General features: G+C 35.2%; 1 protein-coding gene across 1 annotated transcript in view; it reads left to right on the top strand.

The window, feature by feature from the left end:
- LOC134271870 (cation-independent mannose-6-phosphate receptor-like) overlaps window positions 1–15,817 on the top strand; it is a 92,943-nt gene that overhangs the window by 37,860 nt on the left and 39,266 nt on the right. Inside the window, exons 17-27 of the mRNA XM_062754083.1 lie at window positions 2,154–2,334; window positions 2,444–2,746; window positions 4,221–4,414; window positions 4,670–4,750; window positions 5,637–5,859; window positions 8,606–8,971; window positions 9,171–9,231; window positions 11,415–11,571; window positions 11,672–11,801; window positions 13,170–13,295; window positions 14,415–14,677. Of these exons, the coding sequence (XP_062610067.1) occupies window positions 2,154–2,334; window positions 2,444–2,746; window positions 4,221–4,414; window positions 4,670–4,750; window positions 5,637–5,859; window positions 8,606–8,971; window positions 9,171–9,231; window positions 11,415–11,571; window positions 11,672–11,801; window positions 13,170–13,295; window positions 14,415–14,677 (2,085 nt within the window). The remainder of the gene's footprint in view (window positions 1–2,153; window positions 2,335–2,443; window positions 2,747–4,220; window positions 4,415–4,669; window positions 4,751–5,636; window positions 5,860–8,605; window positions 8,972–9,170; window positions 9,232–11,414; window positions 11,572–11,671; window positions 11,802–13,169; window positions 13,296–14,414; window positions 14,678–15,817) is intronic.

Here is a 15,817-nt window from a genome sequence, read left to right as displayed (position 1 = left end):
TAGCTTACAGTCTAAGCATCATTCTTCAGAAAAGGGTTGCTTATGCATCAGATGTAATGAATAAAACTATGGGAGAAGTTAAGTCCATTTGAGGAAGAAATAAACAATAACCTGAAGAAATAAAATAAAAAATTCAACTATTAAAAGGCAAGAATATACAAATTTAATTGAAGAAATGTTCGCCCTATTCCCCAATACTCCCTGTCTGTTTTATGATAGGAATTATAATTTTAGGCAACAAGTAAATTTTAGAACAATGTATATACATTTACCTAACACATATTTAAAAAATGAAGATATATTGAAAGACTTTTAAAGAATTGATTTTTATGCGCCCAGATCGATAGATCCCGGGCGTATATTGTTTTTGTCCTGTCTGTTTGTCTGTCTTTCTGTCTGTTGTCAACTTTAACCTTCTCCATAACTTTTGAGTCATAACAGATAGAGACTTAATATTTGGTATGCATACTCCACTAATAAAGTCCTTTCAAATGACATCAAGGTCAATGACCTTGTGACCTTGACTGTGACCTATATGCTGAAAATAGCTTTTTCCACTGTTTGTCATAACTTTTGAACCATAGGAGATAGGGACGTCATATTTGGTATACTTACTCCACTAATAAAGTTCTCTCAAATGACGACAAGGTCAATGATCTTGTGACCTTAACTGTGACCTATATGCTAAAAATAGCCTTTTCCATTGTTTGTCATAACTTTTGAACCATAGGAGATAAGGACTTCATATTGGTATGCTTACTCCTCTAATAAAGTCCTTTTAAATGACAACAAGTTCAATGATCTTGTGACCTTGACTGTGACCTTTATGCTAAAAATAGCTTTTCACACTTTTTGCCATAACTTTTGAACCATAGGAGATAGGGACTTCATATTTGGAATGCATACTTCACCAATTGAGTTCTTTCAAATGACACCAAGGTCAATGACCTTGTGACTTTGATTGTGACCAATATGCTAAAATAGATTTTTTGAACTTTGTTGCTGCCGGGCGCATAGTGTTTCACAAACACATCTTGTTTAAAATATATTTTGACCAACATCACAAAATTTATATAACTGGCCCAAACTGGCAGATGAAGAAATAATCAATTAAATGTTCTACTTTCCTATTTGTAAGCATTATGTGTCCAGTGGTAAGGAGCCTATTAGAATAGCATAAAAAAAGAATGTACAAATGTTAATAATTGATTTATCAAAAAAAAATTTTTTATTTCCTTCTCCTTCGGGACTTTTTTATTCTCATTTCATAACTAAACCTAAACATAAAAAAATGCTGGCCTTATAATGAAGAAAGGGGCCTCTTTCAAAATAGATAATTTCAGGGCCGCTGGGTCAGGGGTACCAGGGGGGTACTTTGACTAAAATAAATTAATGCTTTGAAATCTGCCCTTTGATAAGCAATGGTGCCTCCTTCAAAATTTGTGAATTTCATGGCTTTGGATTAAAACACGAACCAAATACAATCGCTGGAAAGTTGTTACATGATACTCAGGTGACCTATAAGGCCCGTGGGCCTCTTGTTTTTGTTTTTACTCCTAAAATATCACAAGCATAATTAATTCAATAACAAAATACTAATACAATTTAACATCCTGACCCATCGATAGCCATATTTAAGATGAAATGACTTCCAAATGAATCTTACACAATTCTTGCACAAAATTCACACGTTTCTCACACCGTTCTTACACGAAAGTCGCATGTTTCTCACATGCTTTTCGCACGCTCGCTACACGGTTTGCATGAAACGCTTTGGAGCTTACACGAAACGCTGCACGGTTTACATAAAACGCTACACGGTTTGCACGAAACGCTGCACGGTTTACACGAAACGCTACATGGTTTGCACGAAACGGAAAGCGCACGAAAATCACACGCTTTTTTGGGGTAGTAGCACGTCTCAGGGTCTGTACATAAAAATATTCAAAAAATGAACTCATTTGTCAATATTTTTTAATCTAAAAATTCAATGGAATATGGGCCTACACTGTAGATAATATTTTACAAGTAGAATCATCACATACAATTTATTTGTTATTGCTGCGGATTGGACAGCAGTGATGAGCACTCTTGGAATACAATGTAAACTTGCCTGTAGACATGATTGATATGCTGTTTACGCTCTGTTACAGTTGAATCTTTGTGGCAGTATTAACACCAGTCACTGTGCTCCAGTAGAGGGAGCTAAATCAGCTGCCTGCCTGGTAAAAAACCCTGGATCCACCCAGGGACTGGCTACTGTCAGCCACACTCTGGACTACTCAGAGGACGGACGACTCATGATGACCTTTGATGGGGTCAGACAGGATAATGGTGGGTGAATTATAGTAATAATTTAAACTATAAGGTAGGAGAATCATTGCATCTAGAATTTCCATAAGGCCATAATGGCATAAACTCAATATATCTGTAAATGTTACAGGACAAAGAACACAGGTGATCATTCTGTTCCTGTGCCGACAGAATATCCCGTTGGGGGCCCCTGAATTTGTGCGTAAGGAGGAGAATTCTTACTACTTTGACTTTAAGACTTCGCTGGCGTGCCGACCTCAGCCTGTGGACTGCTTAGTTCAGGACCAGAGAGGAAATCAGTATGATTTATCCCCCCTGGCCAGGGCTGGCTCTAACTGGCAGGTGCTGGATACAAGGCCCCACTACTCAGACCTAACATATTACATCAATGTCTGTCGACCCATCAACACTATAGCAGGATCTACATGTCCTGGTAGGTACTGAGCTCAAAAATCAACCAATCTAATTCAATCATTATCTGTTTATACTAGGGATGTCAAATCGGTCAATTTTTAATACTCGGTTACTCGGACGATTTTCCGATCGAGTACCCGGGTACTCGGTAAAAGTGTAAATAAATATGAACAAGTAAATTAATGAATGTAAAACATTGTAAACACTTGTAGAAACCACATGCTCTGATAGGAGGTTTACACGTAAATTATGCATTTCTGTTGTAACAATGATTAGAACTTCGTGCCCGACAAAATTTAATACAACATTTTTTTAAGTTCAATTCATTTATCACATGTATCAGCTAAACACAATAAATAAAATCGTAAGTGGTTCATGGTGTTTTTGTTTTAAAAAAATAATCTTCTTCGTAATTGTAATGTAACTCTTTGACTTTGTTGCATTTGACGTCAAGGTACATTGTATATATCAGTCGTACAGTTTGACTTGAACTTGACCAAGTTCTAACAGAGCCGATTTACGATTTTCGCATACTTTTCGATCCTATATTTTATAGTATCACGGGATGGTATTTTGTAGTTTGGTGCAATGATGGACACAATTTTTTAAAGCCTTTGCCGTCAACTATTTGTACATGTATTGGCATGTAATGAAACACAACCATATCAACAGTCGCACATGTAATATCATCTGTCTCTATTCCCGAGAAATTACGGCTTCTCAGAGAATTGATTAAATTCTCTAATTTATTTAATCATAACAGACCTTAAAAGATGTTCAGTGAAAACAAATAATTAATTAAAGAAAATCAAAAAATCAGGGTTGAAGACAGTCGAAGGTGAGAAAAGCCAGGTAACAGGCGCTTGGTCATGATAATTACAGACTGTATAAACACTGCCACGGGCGATAACGGTCATTTAGAGGAGTAGGAAACCCTAATTACTGTATGTACAAGTGCAATGAGTATTTTACCTTTTAAAACAGATTGTTTAATTCGTCAATAAATAAGCTTAGAAATATTCAAAAATATACATCCGAGTAACTGAGTACCGATTTTAGTATTCGATACTCGGACGTTTGATCGAGTACCCGGTTAACCGGGTACTCGTTGACATCCCTAGTTTATACATCTTGTAAGGGTGTTTATTATATAATATAACACTGTTGATTTGTCGAAGATAGAAAACTTGAAAGTCGTTGCAGATAGATCTCAAACTGACAAATTGCAAATAAAATTCCTGTGAATATCATTTTGAACTCTTTCTAGATAGACATGCATTGGAAGACAAATTTTGTTTTAAATTAAACAGGGTGTTGGACTGTATGGTATTAAGAACAAAGAGAATTTTGAAATAGAAATAAAAATTTGAACAAGTTTAAGATACATTGTCTTGTACACTTTATGAGGGGTAAGAAATCTGCAATTATCTAAAAAAAAAAAAAACTGCTCTTTTAATTTTAAATGGATCTAAATCATGTCTCTTGGCATACAGGTGGTCCTGTTGGGGGGTGTCAGGTGTCCAAGTCTGGGCGGGCGTACAACATGGGATACATCCAGTCCCAGCCTGTGGTGACGGGGAATGGCACCCTGACCCTTAGGTACGCGGGGGGTGACCGATGTCACAAAGGTCAATCCACCGAGTCCTCACGCAGCACCAGGATCAACTTCTTCTGCTCCCCATCAGAGGTCAGAGGTCACACATGTCTCTTAAAAGTGTATCCTCTTCAATAGATATAAGGAGTCAATACTTCTTACTGATCAGGATACATATATATAAATATGTCTCAAATTGAGAAATATTTGTTTCAAACAAATACATTTCTTTTCATCCTCTTTATCAAAACAAGAAAAAATATTTCTTGCATGAAAAAATACTATTGAATCAAATGTGTAAATGTGTAACTAAAAAATGAGAACACTTGTCCATTATTTCTCTCACAGCATAGCCCTAGCTTTGAGGGGGAGACCGACACATGTGAGTACATTTTCAACTGGCAGACACCAGCAGCTTGTAATGTACAGGTAATTAATCATACTGCTGATAGATTTATTATCTGACATGCAATTTCAATTAAGTACATGCATAAAAATTGTCAAAAAATGGTAAATCTCCATAAGCAATTGGATACTTTATTTTTGTCATTACAGATCATCTTTTCAGCTAATCATATATTGCTTTCATGCTATATTTAAAAAACTAAAGAAGTCATCTGGAATTATAAAATAAATGACTTGTTATTTTTATAACCCAGAAGGACAGAGCCTTAGTTAACTTATGTCAAAGGTCACTTCCTGTCCCTCCTCTAGGTCCACATTACCAAATCAACCAAACTTGGAACAAAGCATTCTTACATTTCAGAATACAATACTGTTTTCTCTTCAAGGGAAACGTAGATTTGTTCGTAAAAACTATAACCCCTTTGCTGACCAACTTTGCATCAAGATACAATAATTATTATTGATCCATACTACTCAAATTAATTCAGATGTTTATGCTGAATTGAATTTTCTGCATGATTGACCAGATTAAAAATTAAGGAGTAGATTCATTTCAGTAGAACTTCCAGCCTAATCCAAACCTGTACAGTTGATGTCTCAAGAGATGAACACTCTCTAACTTGCTTCAGATGCTGGAATTGACACATTTTCAGAATAAGTGACCTGATTATTATTTTGGAGAAGGTTTATTCCTGTAGCCCTATCTGCACCAATCTTGCATGGATTTTGCATTTAGGGATTTACACTATCAAACTTGATTCAGATGCTTTAAAGATAATGTAAATTTTATGACTTATTTTACATGATTGTATGTTTTCTCATTTTAGTGAACATTTTTAAATTATTTGTCCTGAGGCCATTCATTGTGTGTCTAATGTTCTACTTTGTGTGTTGTTTTCTGGTTTGACAGAGGATTGTGGGTGAGAACTGCTCGGTATCAGAACATGTGTATGGTTACACGTTTGACTTGACTGGTCTCAGGAGAACAAGCAGTAACTACAAGGTGAAGGCTGGAGATTACTTGTACGAGCTGAATGTGTGTGGACCGCTGATCAAGTCCTCTAAGTGTACCGATTCCACCATAGCTTCCTGTCAGACAAAGCCCGCAGACAGTGGATTTAATCGAGATGCAGGTAATGTAAAGGTCATTGAGGAGTTACTAAAGATAAGTAATGTAAAGGTCATTGAGGAGTTACTAAAGATAAGTAATGTAAAGGTCATTGAGGAGTTACTAAAGATAAGTAATGTAAAGGTCATTGAGGAGTTACTAAAGATAAGTAATATAAAGGTCAATGGGAAGTTACTAAAGATAAGTAATATAAAGGTCATTGGGAAGTTACTCAAAATAGGTAATATACTGACACACAAAAGAAACGCAACAAGCAGTAATCTACAAATGTTTAATTTTTTTATCTAATGATTTTCAAAAATGAATACAGTAAGGCTAAACTCACCTTTCAGAACATCAGAGATTTGATAAAAATGTTGAATGTTTATCTTTTTACTTTATTAAGTAACATATGACTGTTAAAACACCCCCTCCCAGCCATTCAAGTAAAACGTGCCCTAAACAACCATTGCAGCTTAAATTCTATGATACAATAGGTTCATCAATATCAATATCTGAGTGAAGGAATAATTCTTTGCCATTTTTAAATGCCCGTTTTTCATATGATTAGGTCAAATTTTCTCTAACGTAGAGCAGTGTAGCCACCCTTGGACTTCCGGTACAAGGACTGTCCTTTAATGAATATGATACGCAAGACCCCGTTGAGGCGTAATGTTGTGAATTTTTGCATTAGCAACTCTCCATCACCTTTATAATGAAATTTTCCAGCTAGAGCAATGGAAATGCGTACTTAAGCCATTTTCAAGAAGCCTTAGCATCGTTACGGGAAACAAAAGGAGAGTTTATTTTTTGAAATATTGCTGTTTTACTTATGATGAATAGTTAAAACCCTTATAACTCCATAATATTGCCAAATGTTTTGTTAAACATGCAATTTTTGATTTCTGTTAAGCAAACTCAAACTTGACTTCCGGTTATGATATGAAAATCATTCAACCGTTAAATTGTCGATGTTTACTAAATTGAAGATATCCATAATTTTATGATACAAAATTTTTACTTTACATAATTATTTCCCTCTAAAGTAGGAAGTTGCGTTTCTTTTGCGTGTCAGTATATAAAATTCATTGGGAAGTTACTAAAGATAGATAATATAAAGGCATTGGGAAGTTACTAAAGATAAGTAATATCAAGGTCATTGGGAAGTTACTAAAAATAGGTAATATAAAATTCATTGGGAAGTTACTAAAAATAGGTAATATAAAATTCATTGGGAAGTTACTAAAGATAGGTAATATAAAGGCATTGGGAAGTTACTAAAGATAGGTAATATAAAGTTACTAGGTATAGATGATCAAGGATAGGTAATATAAAGGTCACTGGGACATTACTAAAGATAGGTAATATAAAATTACTAGGTGTAGATAATGTAAAGATCATAGTGGAGTGACCAATTATAGGTAATATTAAGGTCTTTGGGAATATAAAAAGTATAGATTATATACAGATCATAATGGAGTTGCCAAAGATAGCAGACTTGTCGAAATTTTTTAATCCCTGTCAGACATTTGGTCTGACAAAGTCAAATGTTCTGTCGGACCAGTCAAACTTTTGTCAGACCAGATGGTTGCACCTTATTTGACGCTGAGAAAGTCAAATGATTAACAGCACCAAATGCCCCTTATTATTTTCAATAGCCTTCAATCTAACAAGTTTCCTTTCTTGGGATAGAGAGTCTTTAACATAGACATAAATGACATGTTTTATGGCTTTGTCATAACAAATTTACTTGGCTGTTGTCAACATGCCGCGTATGCAGCCATTTTTTCTGTGTCTGTGACCTTTAACTACGCATCCCGATCTGGACCTTTATTAAATTTGCATTACGCTCAAGTATTTTTCAAAAATTCATCTGGACAGATGTTTTCTTAAATGTTATCGGTCCAGACAAATTTTTACCGGCCTTGCCGACAGGACTGACAGATTTTGACAAGTCTGAGATAGGTAATAAAAAGGTCATAGTAGATTTACCAAGGATGGGTGATATATGTATTAAGGTCATTGGGAAGTTACCAGATAAAGGGATTTTATTTTTGTAGGTCATAAGTAGAATAGAATTTGTACAAATAGACTACAAGACAAGATAGGATAAAAATATACTGAAAACGTATTATATTTGGCTGTGTATTCTTTCTAGAGGCTTTGGCTGATCGCAGCAACCGCTAAATCAAGTACATAGCTAAATGTCTTGCACATATACACATAAATAAGAATATGAAGAAAATGCTAAATCAAATCTACACTAACTTATTCAAAAGTCAATTTCTGCCAAATATCATACATGCTAAATATAATACATTTACAATATGTAGATACAGTATTAAGTTACTGTCATCAGCTATCAGTTATAAGTTAGGTGACTTGTATTATGGTTATACAAGTATATACAGTAAAACTCGTTTAGAACGAACACAGATATTGCGAATTTACGGATATAGGGAAGTCATCTTAGATCCCCAGCCATATATATTTAATGATTTTCTTATACGGTTATAACGAATTACAGATATAACGAAGTAATTTCATAGGTCCCAGCGACTTTGTTATAACAGTGTTTTGCTGTATTTTAAAGGAACAGTCATACAATATGTCACAAGTAATATACCATTTATCTATATTCATTTGGCTTGTGGTCATTGTATGTGCAGGGTAAAGGGATACCAACAAAACATGGGATTTGATTTAAATTGTATGATTTCCTATAGGACATAAGTTATTAGCTTTAGATTTGCTGCCTCTTATTCCATTAGGCCACAGCAGTAGTAGATTGGTGTACAACATAGGGGAGATAACTCTAACCTACAAGTCTGGACAACTCTGTCATGGCAAGTACAATCGCAGCACAGTGATAACATTTGTGTGTGATCAGTCAAAGTCAGGCCAGGATGGACCCAGCTTTCTGAACGAAACAGAGGACTGTACCTACCAGTTTGTTTGGCCCACCTCCAAGGCCTGTACCCCATTTAAAGTGGGAGATTGTGGGGTGAGGGGCCCTAATGGGGTGCAGTATGACCTCTCCAGCCTCTCCCTGAATGATGATAACTACCAGACAATAGACCACATGGCCAGGAAAAAGTACATCTTTAATGTGTGTCGCTCACTTATTCATCAGAGAGGTAGGATTTTTATTTTTAACAAAAACTTCATTTTTTGTTTAATATCTGTTGAGTCAAAATTTTTTATTACTCTGCATGTTAAGTGATATATCCTTTAGGATGTAATGGGATGAAGTGCTTTCTTTTTTACAGATTTGTTGTCAAGGTTAAGTTTTAAACTATAATCTTGTTAATTGTTATGATACTTTTCTTCCTGTAGGAGAGACTTGTCCTTTTAATTCTGCTGCCTGCATTGTTGATCTCAGTGAAAAAGATCCAAAGTAAGTTATACCTTATTTCTACCTGATGACAATCTGAATCACTCAAACAACCTGTCCATTTCCATCTGTTGTGCGAGTGTGCTTTAACCAAAATTGTTTTTCCCAGATTGTTCATTGTATATAAATAATGGGAAATGAGAATCCTGGGGCGCGTTTTACAAAAGGACTTACGACTTAAGACCAAGTTTAATTATTGATATAACTTTTTAATTAACCTTATATAGAAAATTATTTTAAACTTTTTAAAAATAATGTGGTAAGATATTTTTACATAGACATTTTCATACATGCCAACTTTCCCGATTTAGGCGGGATCCTCCCGATTTTACCCTTTCATCCCGCCTTCCCGATCGGGAAAGAAAAATTGGCCTCATTTCCCGATTTGAAAAAAAGATCACCAAAATTCCCGATTTTAAAAGTTTCCCTACCGCTGAATTTTGACAATCGGGATAACAATGTCAGACTTGTTTATTCAATGCATATAAGTCTCCATGTTTATCTAACCAGGTGTTAATTAGGCCTATGGCCACAGGAAATCACTTCACGCTTGAACGCACGTGCAGTTGTCCAGGTACAAGTAGCTTATAGCTTGGGGCAATTAGGGGATTATCTTGTCAGTTTTAAGGGGTATGTAAGATGAAACGCATAGATTAACCTGATAATAGTCAGTCATTTTATTAAAAACATAAATTAAAGACAATAAAATACTAATCAAACCATAAAATCGGAATCCAAAGAGATCGTTTTTGAAAACGAAAGTAGAAAACTACAAAGCATAGCTGCTGATTTAATCTATACCTATAATGAAAAATATTGTAAAGTTTGCCAATTAATTAAAATATTCTGAAAAAGATTAATATGAAACAATCAAGTGTATGTCAGTTAGAATTTCTTTTCCCTCCCTTTTCCCAAAAGTAATATGTTAGGTTTGTGCATGACTTAAGGAAATACCCACATGGCACCATCTAGCCTGACAAATTTTTTGACAAACAACAAAAAAACGTAACAAAAATTATTCTCTTTTGGATAGGTGTTATAAATTTCTGTTTACAAATTTAATATCTTATTAATATTTTTTCATTTATTAAAATATAAATTAAAAATCTCAAAAATGTTTCCAGAAAAAGGATTGTACAGTATTAAAACCTCGTATATTTTTTGCTTTTGAAAAAAAATGATTTAAAAGTTGTACAATTTTCAATTTGTTACTAAATAATGTGTCCTGGTAGAAAAAAAAATATTGTTTACATGTGTAACTAAATACCCCTTCTTTAGTGAGAGAGGCACCTATTTTAGCAAAAATATTTAAATTTTGGAAAGAAAAAACATTTTTTGTGTTAAATTAATCCTTAAAAGTTGTATTGATGATAAGTGATATCAATATTATAAATTAAAAAAAATCATTTCATAACCATTTAATTTCACGACAAATGTCGCGAATTTAAAGCTTTGAAAATTGACGTCACGCGCTAAATCCCCCATGGGAATTTTCAAAAGTTGGCATGTATGCATTTTCAAAGAGAATTATTAATTTTGCAAAATTTTACAATAATCTGAAGTTTTTGGTCTTAGTCGTAAGTTCTTTTGTAAAACGGGCCCCAGAACATCATAAAACCAGCAGACTGTATGAAGACTTCAAAATATTCTTTAAAGCTGAATATATACTCGTAATAATTTGTAGTCCTGCTAATAAATGTTGTGAACATTTTATATTTAAAGTTGTTTGCAATCGGGCCTCTGTGTGCAGGTTTAGTTGATCAGGATTCTGTTCTATGTAACTTAGCAATGTACAAAGATTTTTCAATAAACATGTGCTAGCTAGTACTATATTACATTATAACTCTGATATACCTGTTTCTTGGGTCCATGCAGAGTTGATCTTTAGGATGGGAATAAGTTGACATCATAACATTTTTAGAGTAGCAAGGTACTTAAAAAAGCTGCTCTTTTTATGTCCTATGAGCCAACAAACTACACTGTACATGTACATATGTCTGTTTGATAATAACTTTGATCAGCAATTTTGCAATATTTGTCCACACTGGGTGGGAAAAAAAATCATCATGATACTTTTTATATTAACTGAAACACAGTCAAACTGCTCAATGGATAAAGATTTTTCAACTGTGTGTCAAATAAATATTTTTACTCCAGTGATTAATGGTACAGTGTTCTGTTTTTAGGAAAAAGTTTCACAACATTGGTGAAGTGAGTGAGCAGCAGGTAGCATTTTTGGATGGTCACTTACAGCTTGTTTACACAAATGGGGAGGTGTGTGGGAGTGACCAAAAAAAACATGTCTCCACCCGGATCCTACTCTACTGTAACAAGGACTCCATTGTACGTAACAGTAGGGTAGAACTCGCTACTTCATTGGATTGTAAAACTATATAATGACTGTTATGTAATAATAAAAGGTATGACTTTCTATGTTTACTAGGATACCTCCCCTGCGGGACACTTTCAGGTGGGATGTGAACACAGGTTTGTTTGGCAGACAGCTGCAGCGTGTCAGATGGAGTCTCCAGATGTTACTGGAGGAAACTGCACAGTAACTAATCCCAAATCAGGTACGCTTCAGCTTCAGATAAAATCAGTTCATTTCCATTGCAGTTACATTTATGAGCTTTCAGAAAAAATATCTGAGGAATCTCGGTTTGACTCCTTCACAATATTTATCTGATGAGCATGCCTGAATAAAAATTTTCCTTAACAGGGTATGTTTTTGAAACACTATTTCCCCCTGGCAGCTTATGGTGAGGGTTGAATTTTCTTAAGTTCAAGTCAAACTATAAGGTCTAAGATAAAGAATGTTGGTATTCAAAGGAAGGTGATATCACAAGGAAGGCACCTGTGAGATATGAAAGCCTTAGTGCTAACTGTTCAAAAGAAGTGGTCAAGGTCAATGTTTTAAAAAGTTGATAAAATGCTAAGGTCAAGGTCAAAAGTTCAAAGTATTTATATCCATTAAAAGGTCTTGCGTAAATGAATACACAAATGAAGGATGAAAGCTTCAACTGTCCAAAAGTTATGGCCAAGGTTAAAGCATGAGGTCAAAGTCAAGAGGTCAAATTTGATGTTACATGAAAAAAGGTTTTGGAACAAGGAATACACCCGTAAAAAAAGGCATACCCCCACCCACTATGATGAGCAGGGTTAAAGTTTTTACAGATAGACAGCTAAACAGACAGACACACTACCGTACAAGTGGAAATTTTAGCGAGATGCAAATTTAGCGATTTGTCCCTAAAAACTTGTAATTTATTTTAAGCGAGATGTTAATTTAGCAATTTTAAGTGCACATTAAAGTAGCTATTAGAAATAAAACGCAATAAATTTTATTCAATTTCAAATATTCAATTTTAGTGATCTCGGCACCCTGGCTAATAATGCCAAAATTAAAAAATTTAATCCTCGCTAAAAATTCTACTTATAAGTTATATACCCCAAATCTTCAATTAGGAGGGGGGGGGGGGCTGATGTTTTCATTTAAATCTTTGTATATTACAAAATTCTGCAAATGTGCCTGCAATTTCAGATTTCATAAAAAGTAATTTAGACCCATTATTTGACATTAGAATATAAGAGCTGTTCTTCTTGTACACATTTCTGCAAATAAGAACCTGAAGTTGAAGCATCCACACTGGAAAACAAAAATGCGAGCTCTAAATAAGATTTGGGTTGACAATACACATGTACCGTATATACTCGCCTATAAGTCGGTCCGCCTATAAGTCAGTTGTATTTAATAAGCTTGTATATCAGTTGAACTGACCTCATATAAAACCATACTTTTAATAGCTCGCCTATAAGTCGGACAAATAGTTTTAGACCAGAGATTAACTCCCAAAAAACCGACTTATAGGCGAGTATATACGGTAGTATGAATAATATTAAGCATATTCAATTTGATAAATATTTCACCTTCTATTCTGCAGGATATACTTTTGATTTGCAATCTCTCAAACAAACAAAAGGCTACAATGTGTCTGACAGAGCAGACCACACATTTACCCTGAATGTTTGTCAGCCAATCAGTGGAACCCGATGTCAAGATAAAACAGGCAAGTTACCTGAATGTTTGTCAGCCCGAGTCAGTGGAACTAGATGTCGAAGATAAAACAGGCAAGTAACCTGAATGTTTTTGTCAGCCAGTGGAACCAGATCTGATGTCAAGATAAAACAGGCAAGTTACCTGAATGTTTGTCAGCCAGTCAGTGGAACCAGATGTCAAGATAAAACAAGCAAGTTACCTGAATGTTTGTCAGCCCGAGTCAGTGGAACTAGATGTCGAAGATAAAACAGGCAAGTAACCTGAATGTTTTTGTCAGCCAGTGGAACCAGATCTGATGTCAAGATAAAACAGGCAAGTTACCTGAATGTTTGTCAGCCAGTCAGTGGAACCAGATGTCAAGATAAAACAGGCAAGTTACCTGAATGTTTGTCAGCCCGAGTCAGTGGAACTAGATGTCGAAGATAAAACAGGCAAGTAACCTGAATGTTTGTCAGCCAGTGGAACCAGATCTGATGTCAAGATAAAACAGGCAAGTTACCTGAATGTTTTTGTCAGCCAGTGGAACCAGATCTGATGTCAAGATAAAACAGGCAAGTTACCTGAATGTTTGTCAGCCAGTCAGTGGAACCAGATGTCAAGATAAAACAGGCAAGTTACCTGAATGTTTGTCAGCCAGTCAGTGGAACCAGATGTCAAGATAAAACAGGCAAGTTACCTGAATGTTTGTCAGCCCGAGTCAGTGGAACCAGATGTCAAGATAAAACAGGCAAGTTTCCTGAATTTTTGTTAGCCAGTCAGTGGAACTAGATGTCAAGATAAACAGACAAGTTGGAACTAGATGTCAAGATAAACAGACAAGTTACCTGAATGTTTTTTTCAGTCAGTGGAACTAGATGTCAAGTTTTTAAAAATTAGAAATCGAAGACTGCATTAAAGTTTTAGTGCTTTCAACATCTTTAGAAATTTGCACCTTTAATTTCATGCTTTATATATATGTTTTCCTTGAATTCTTGAAATTCAAAAAATATTAACATTTTGGATTGTCTGCCAATGTCAAGATATCATTTCTAGCTGTATTATTTTTTGAAATATCTTTAGATTAAGTTGTAAAAAGGTTATGTTTTTTTTCAATTTTTGAACATTTATGCTATGTTTTTAACTGTTGCAGGTGCTTGCCAGGTAGAGACAAGAGGACAGTTGAGGTCATTTAATGCGGGGAATGCTAACACTAAGCTTCAGTATGACGACGGCATTCTGTTCCTTAATTACACAGGGGGAGATAAATGTCATAATGGTCAGTTTGAGCGGAATGTCATCATCAGTTTTATTTGTTCGCTGGATGCTGGGCGAGGCCACCCAGAATTTATTGCAGAAACAGAGGACTGTACCTATCAGTTTGTGTGGCACACTGATCTGGCTTGTGAGGAACAGGTAAAGTCTGATTTCTGAAGCAGATTTTCCAACCAGCAAGTTGCAACAAAAACTTTCAGTATATTTTTGTGTTACATTGTTTTACCTCAGGCAACTAAATTGTCAGTAATTAAGGTTTGAATATTTAATGAAACCAAAAGATACTATATCATACTGATTATTTTGCTACAATGTAATAGTATTTTGTATGAAAATTCTTTGAAAGTAGAATTAATTTTGACAATATTGCCTCAATGAAGAGAATTAGGCAACAGACAATGTTCAAAAAAAGGTCCAAACATCAAATTTTAATAATGTGTGACAGTAGTTTTTAGCTCACCTGAGCCGAAGGCTCAAGTGAGCTTTTCTGATCACATTTAGTCCGTCGTCCGTCCATCTGTCTGTCCGTCCGTCTGTAAACTTTTTACATTTTCGACTTCTTCTCAAGAACCACTGGGCCAATTTTGACCAAACTTGGTACAAAGTATCCTTGGGTAAAGGGGAATTTAAATTGTTAAAATGAAGGGACATATCCCCTCGCAAGGGGAGATAATCAAGAATAGACAAAAATAGGGTTGGGTCATTAAAAAATCTTCTTCTCAAGAACCACTGGGCCAGTAAAGCTGAAACTTATGTGGAAGCATCCTGGGGTAGTGTAAATTCTAAATTGTTCAAATCATGACCCCCGGGGGAAGGGGGGGGCCACAATGGGGAATCAAAGTTTTATATAGAAATATACATGATAAATCTTTGAAAATCTTCTTCTCAAGAACCACTGGGCCAGAAAAGCTGAAACTTATGTGGAAGCATCCTGGTATAGTGTAGATTCTAAATTGTTCACATCATGACCGGGGGAAGGGCGGGGCCACAATGGGGAATCAAAGATTTATATAGAAATATATAGGAAAAATCTTTGAAAATCTTCTTCTCAAGAACCACTTGGCAAGAAAAGCTGAAACTTAACTGGAAGCATCCTGGTATAGTGTAGATTCAAAATTGTTCACATCATGACCCCCGGGGGAAGGGCGGGGCCACAATGGGGAATCAAAGTTTTATATAGAAATATATAGGAAAAATCTTTGAAAATCTTCTTCTCAAGAACCACTGGGCCAGAAAAGCTGAAACTTATGTGGAAGCATCCTGGTATAATGTAGATTCTAA

The sequence above is a fragment of the Saccostrea cucullata genome, unplaced genomic scaffold (assembly GCF_032062105.1).
Source record: "Saccostrea cucullata isolate Sc308-1 unplaced genomic scaffold, CSIRO_AGI_Scuc_v1 ctg635, whole genome shotgun sequence".
Taxonomy (NCBI): domain Eukaryota; kingdom Metazoa; phylum Mollusca; class Bivalvia; order Ostreida; family Ostreidae; genus Saccostrea; species Saccostrea cuccullata.
This window is presented reverse-complemented; position numbering and strand designations above follow the sequence as displayed.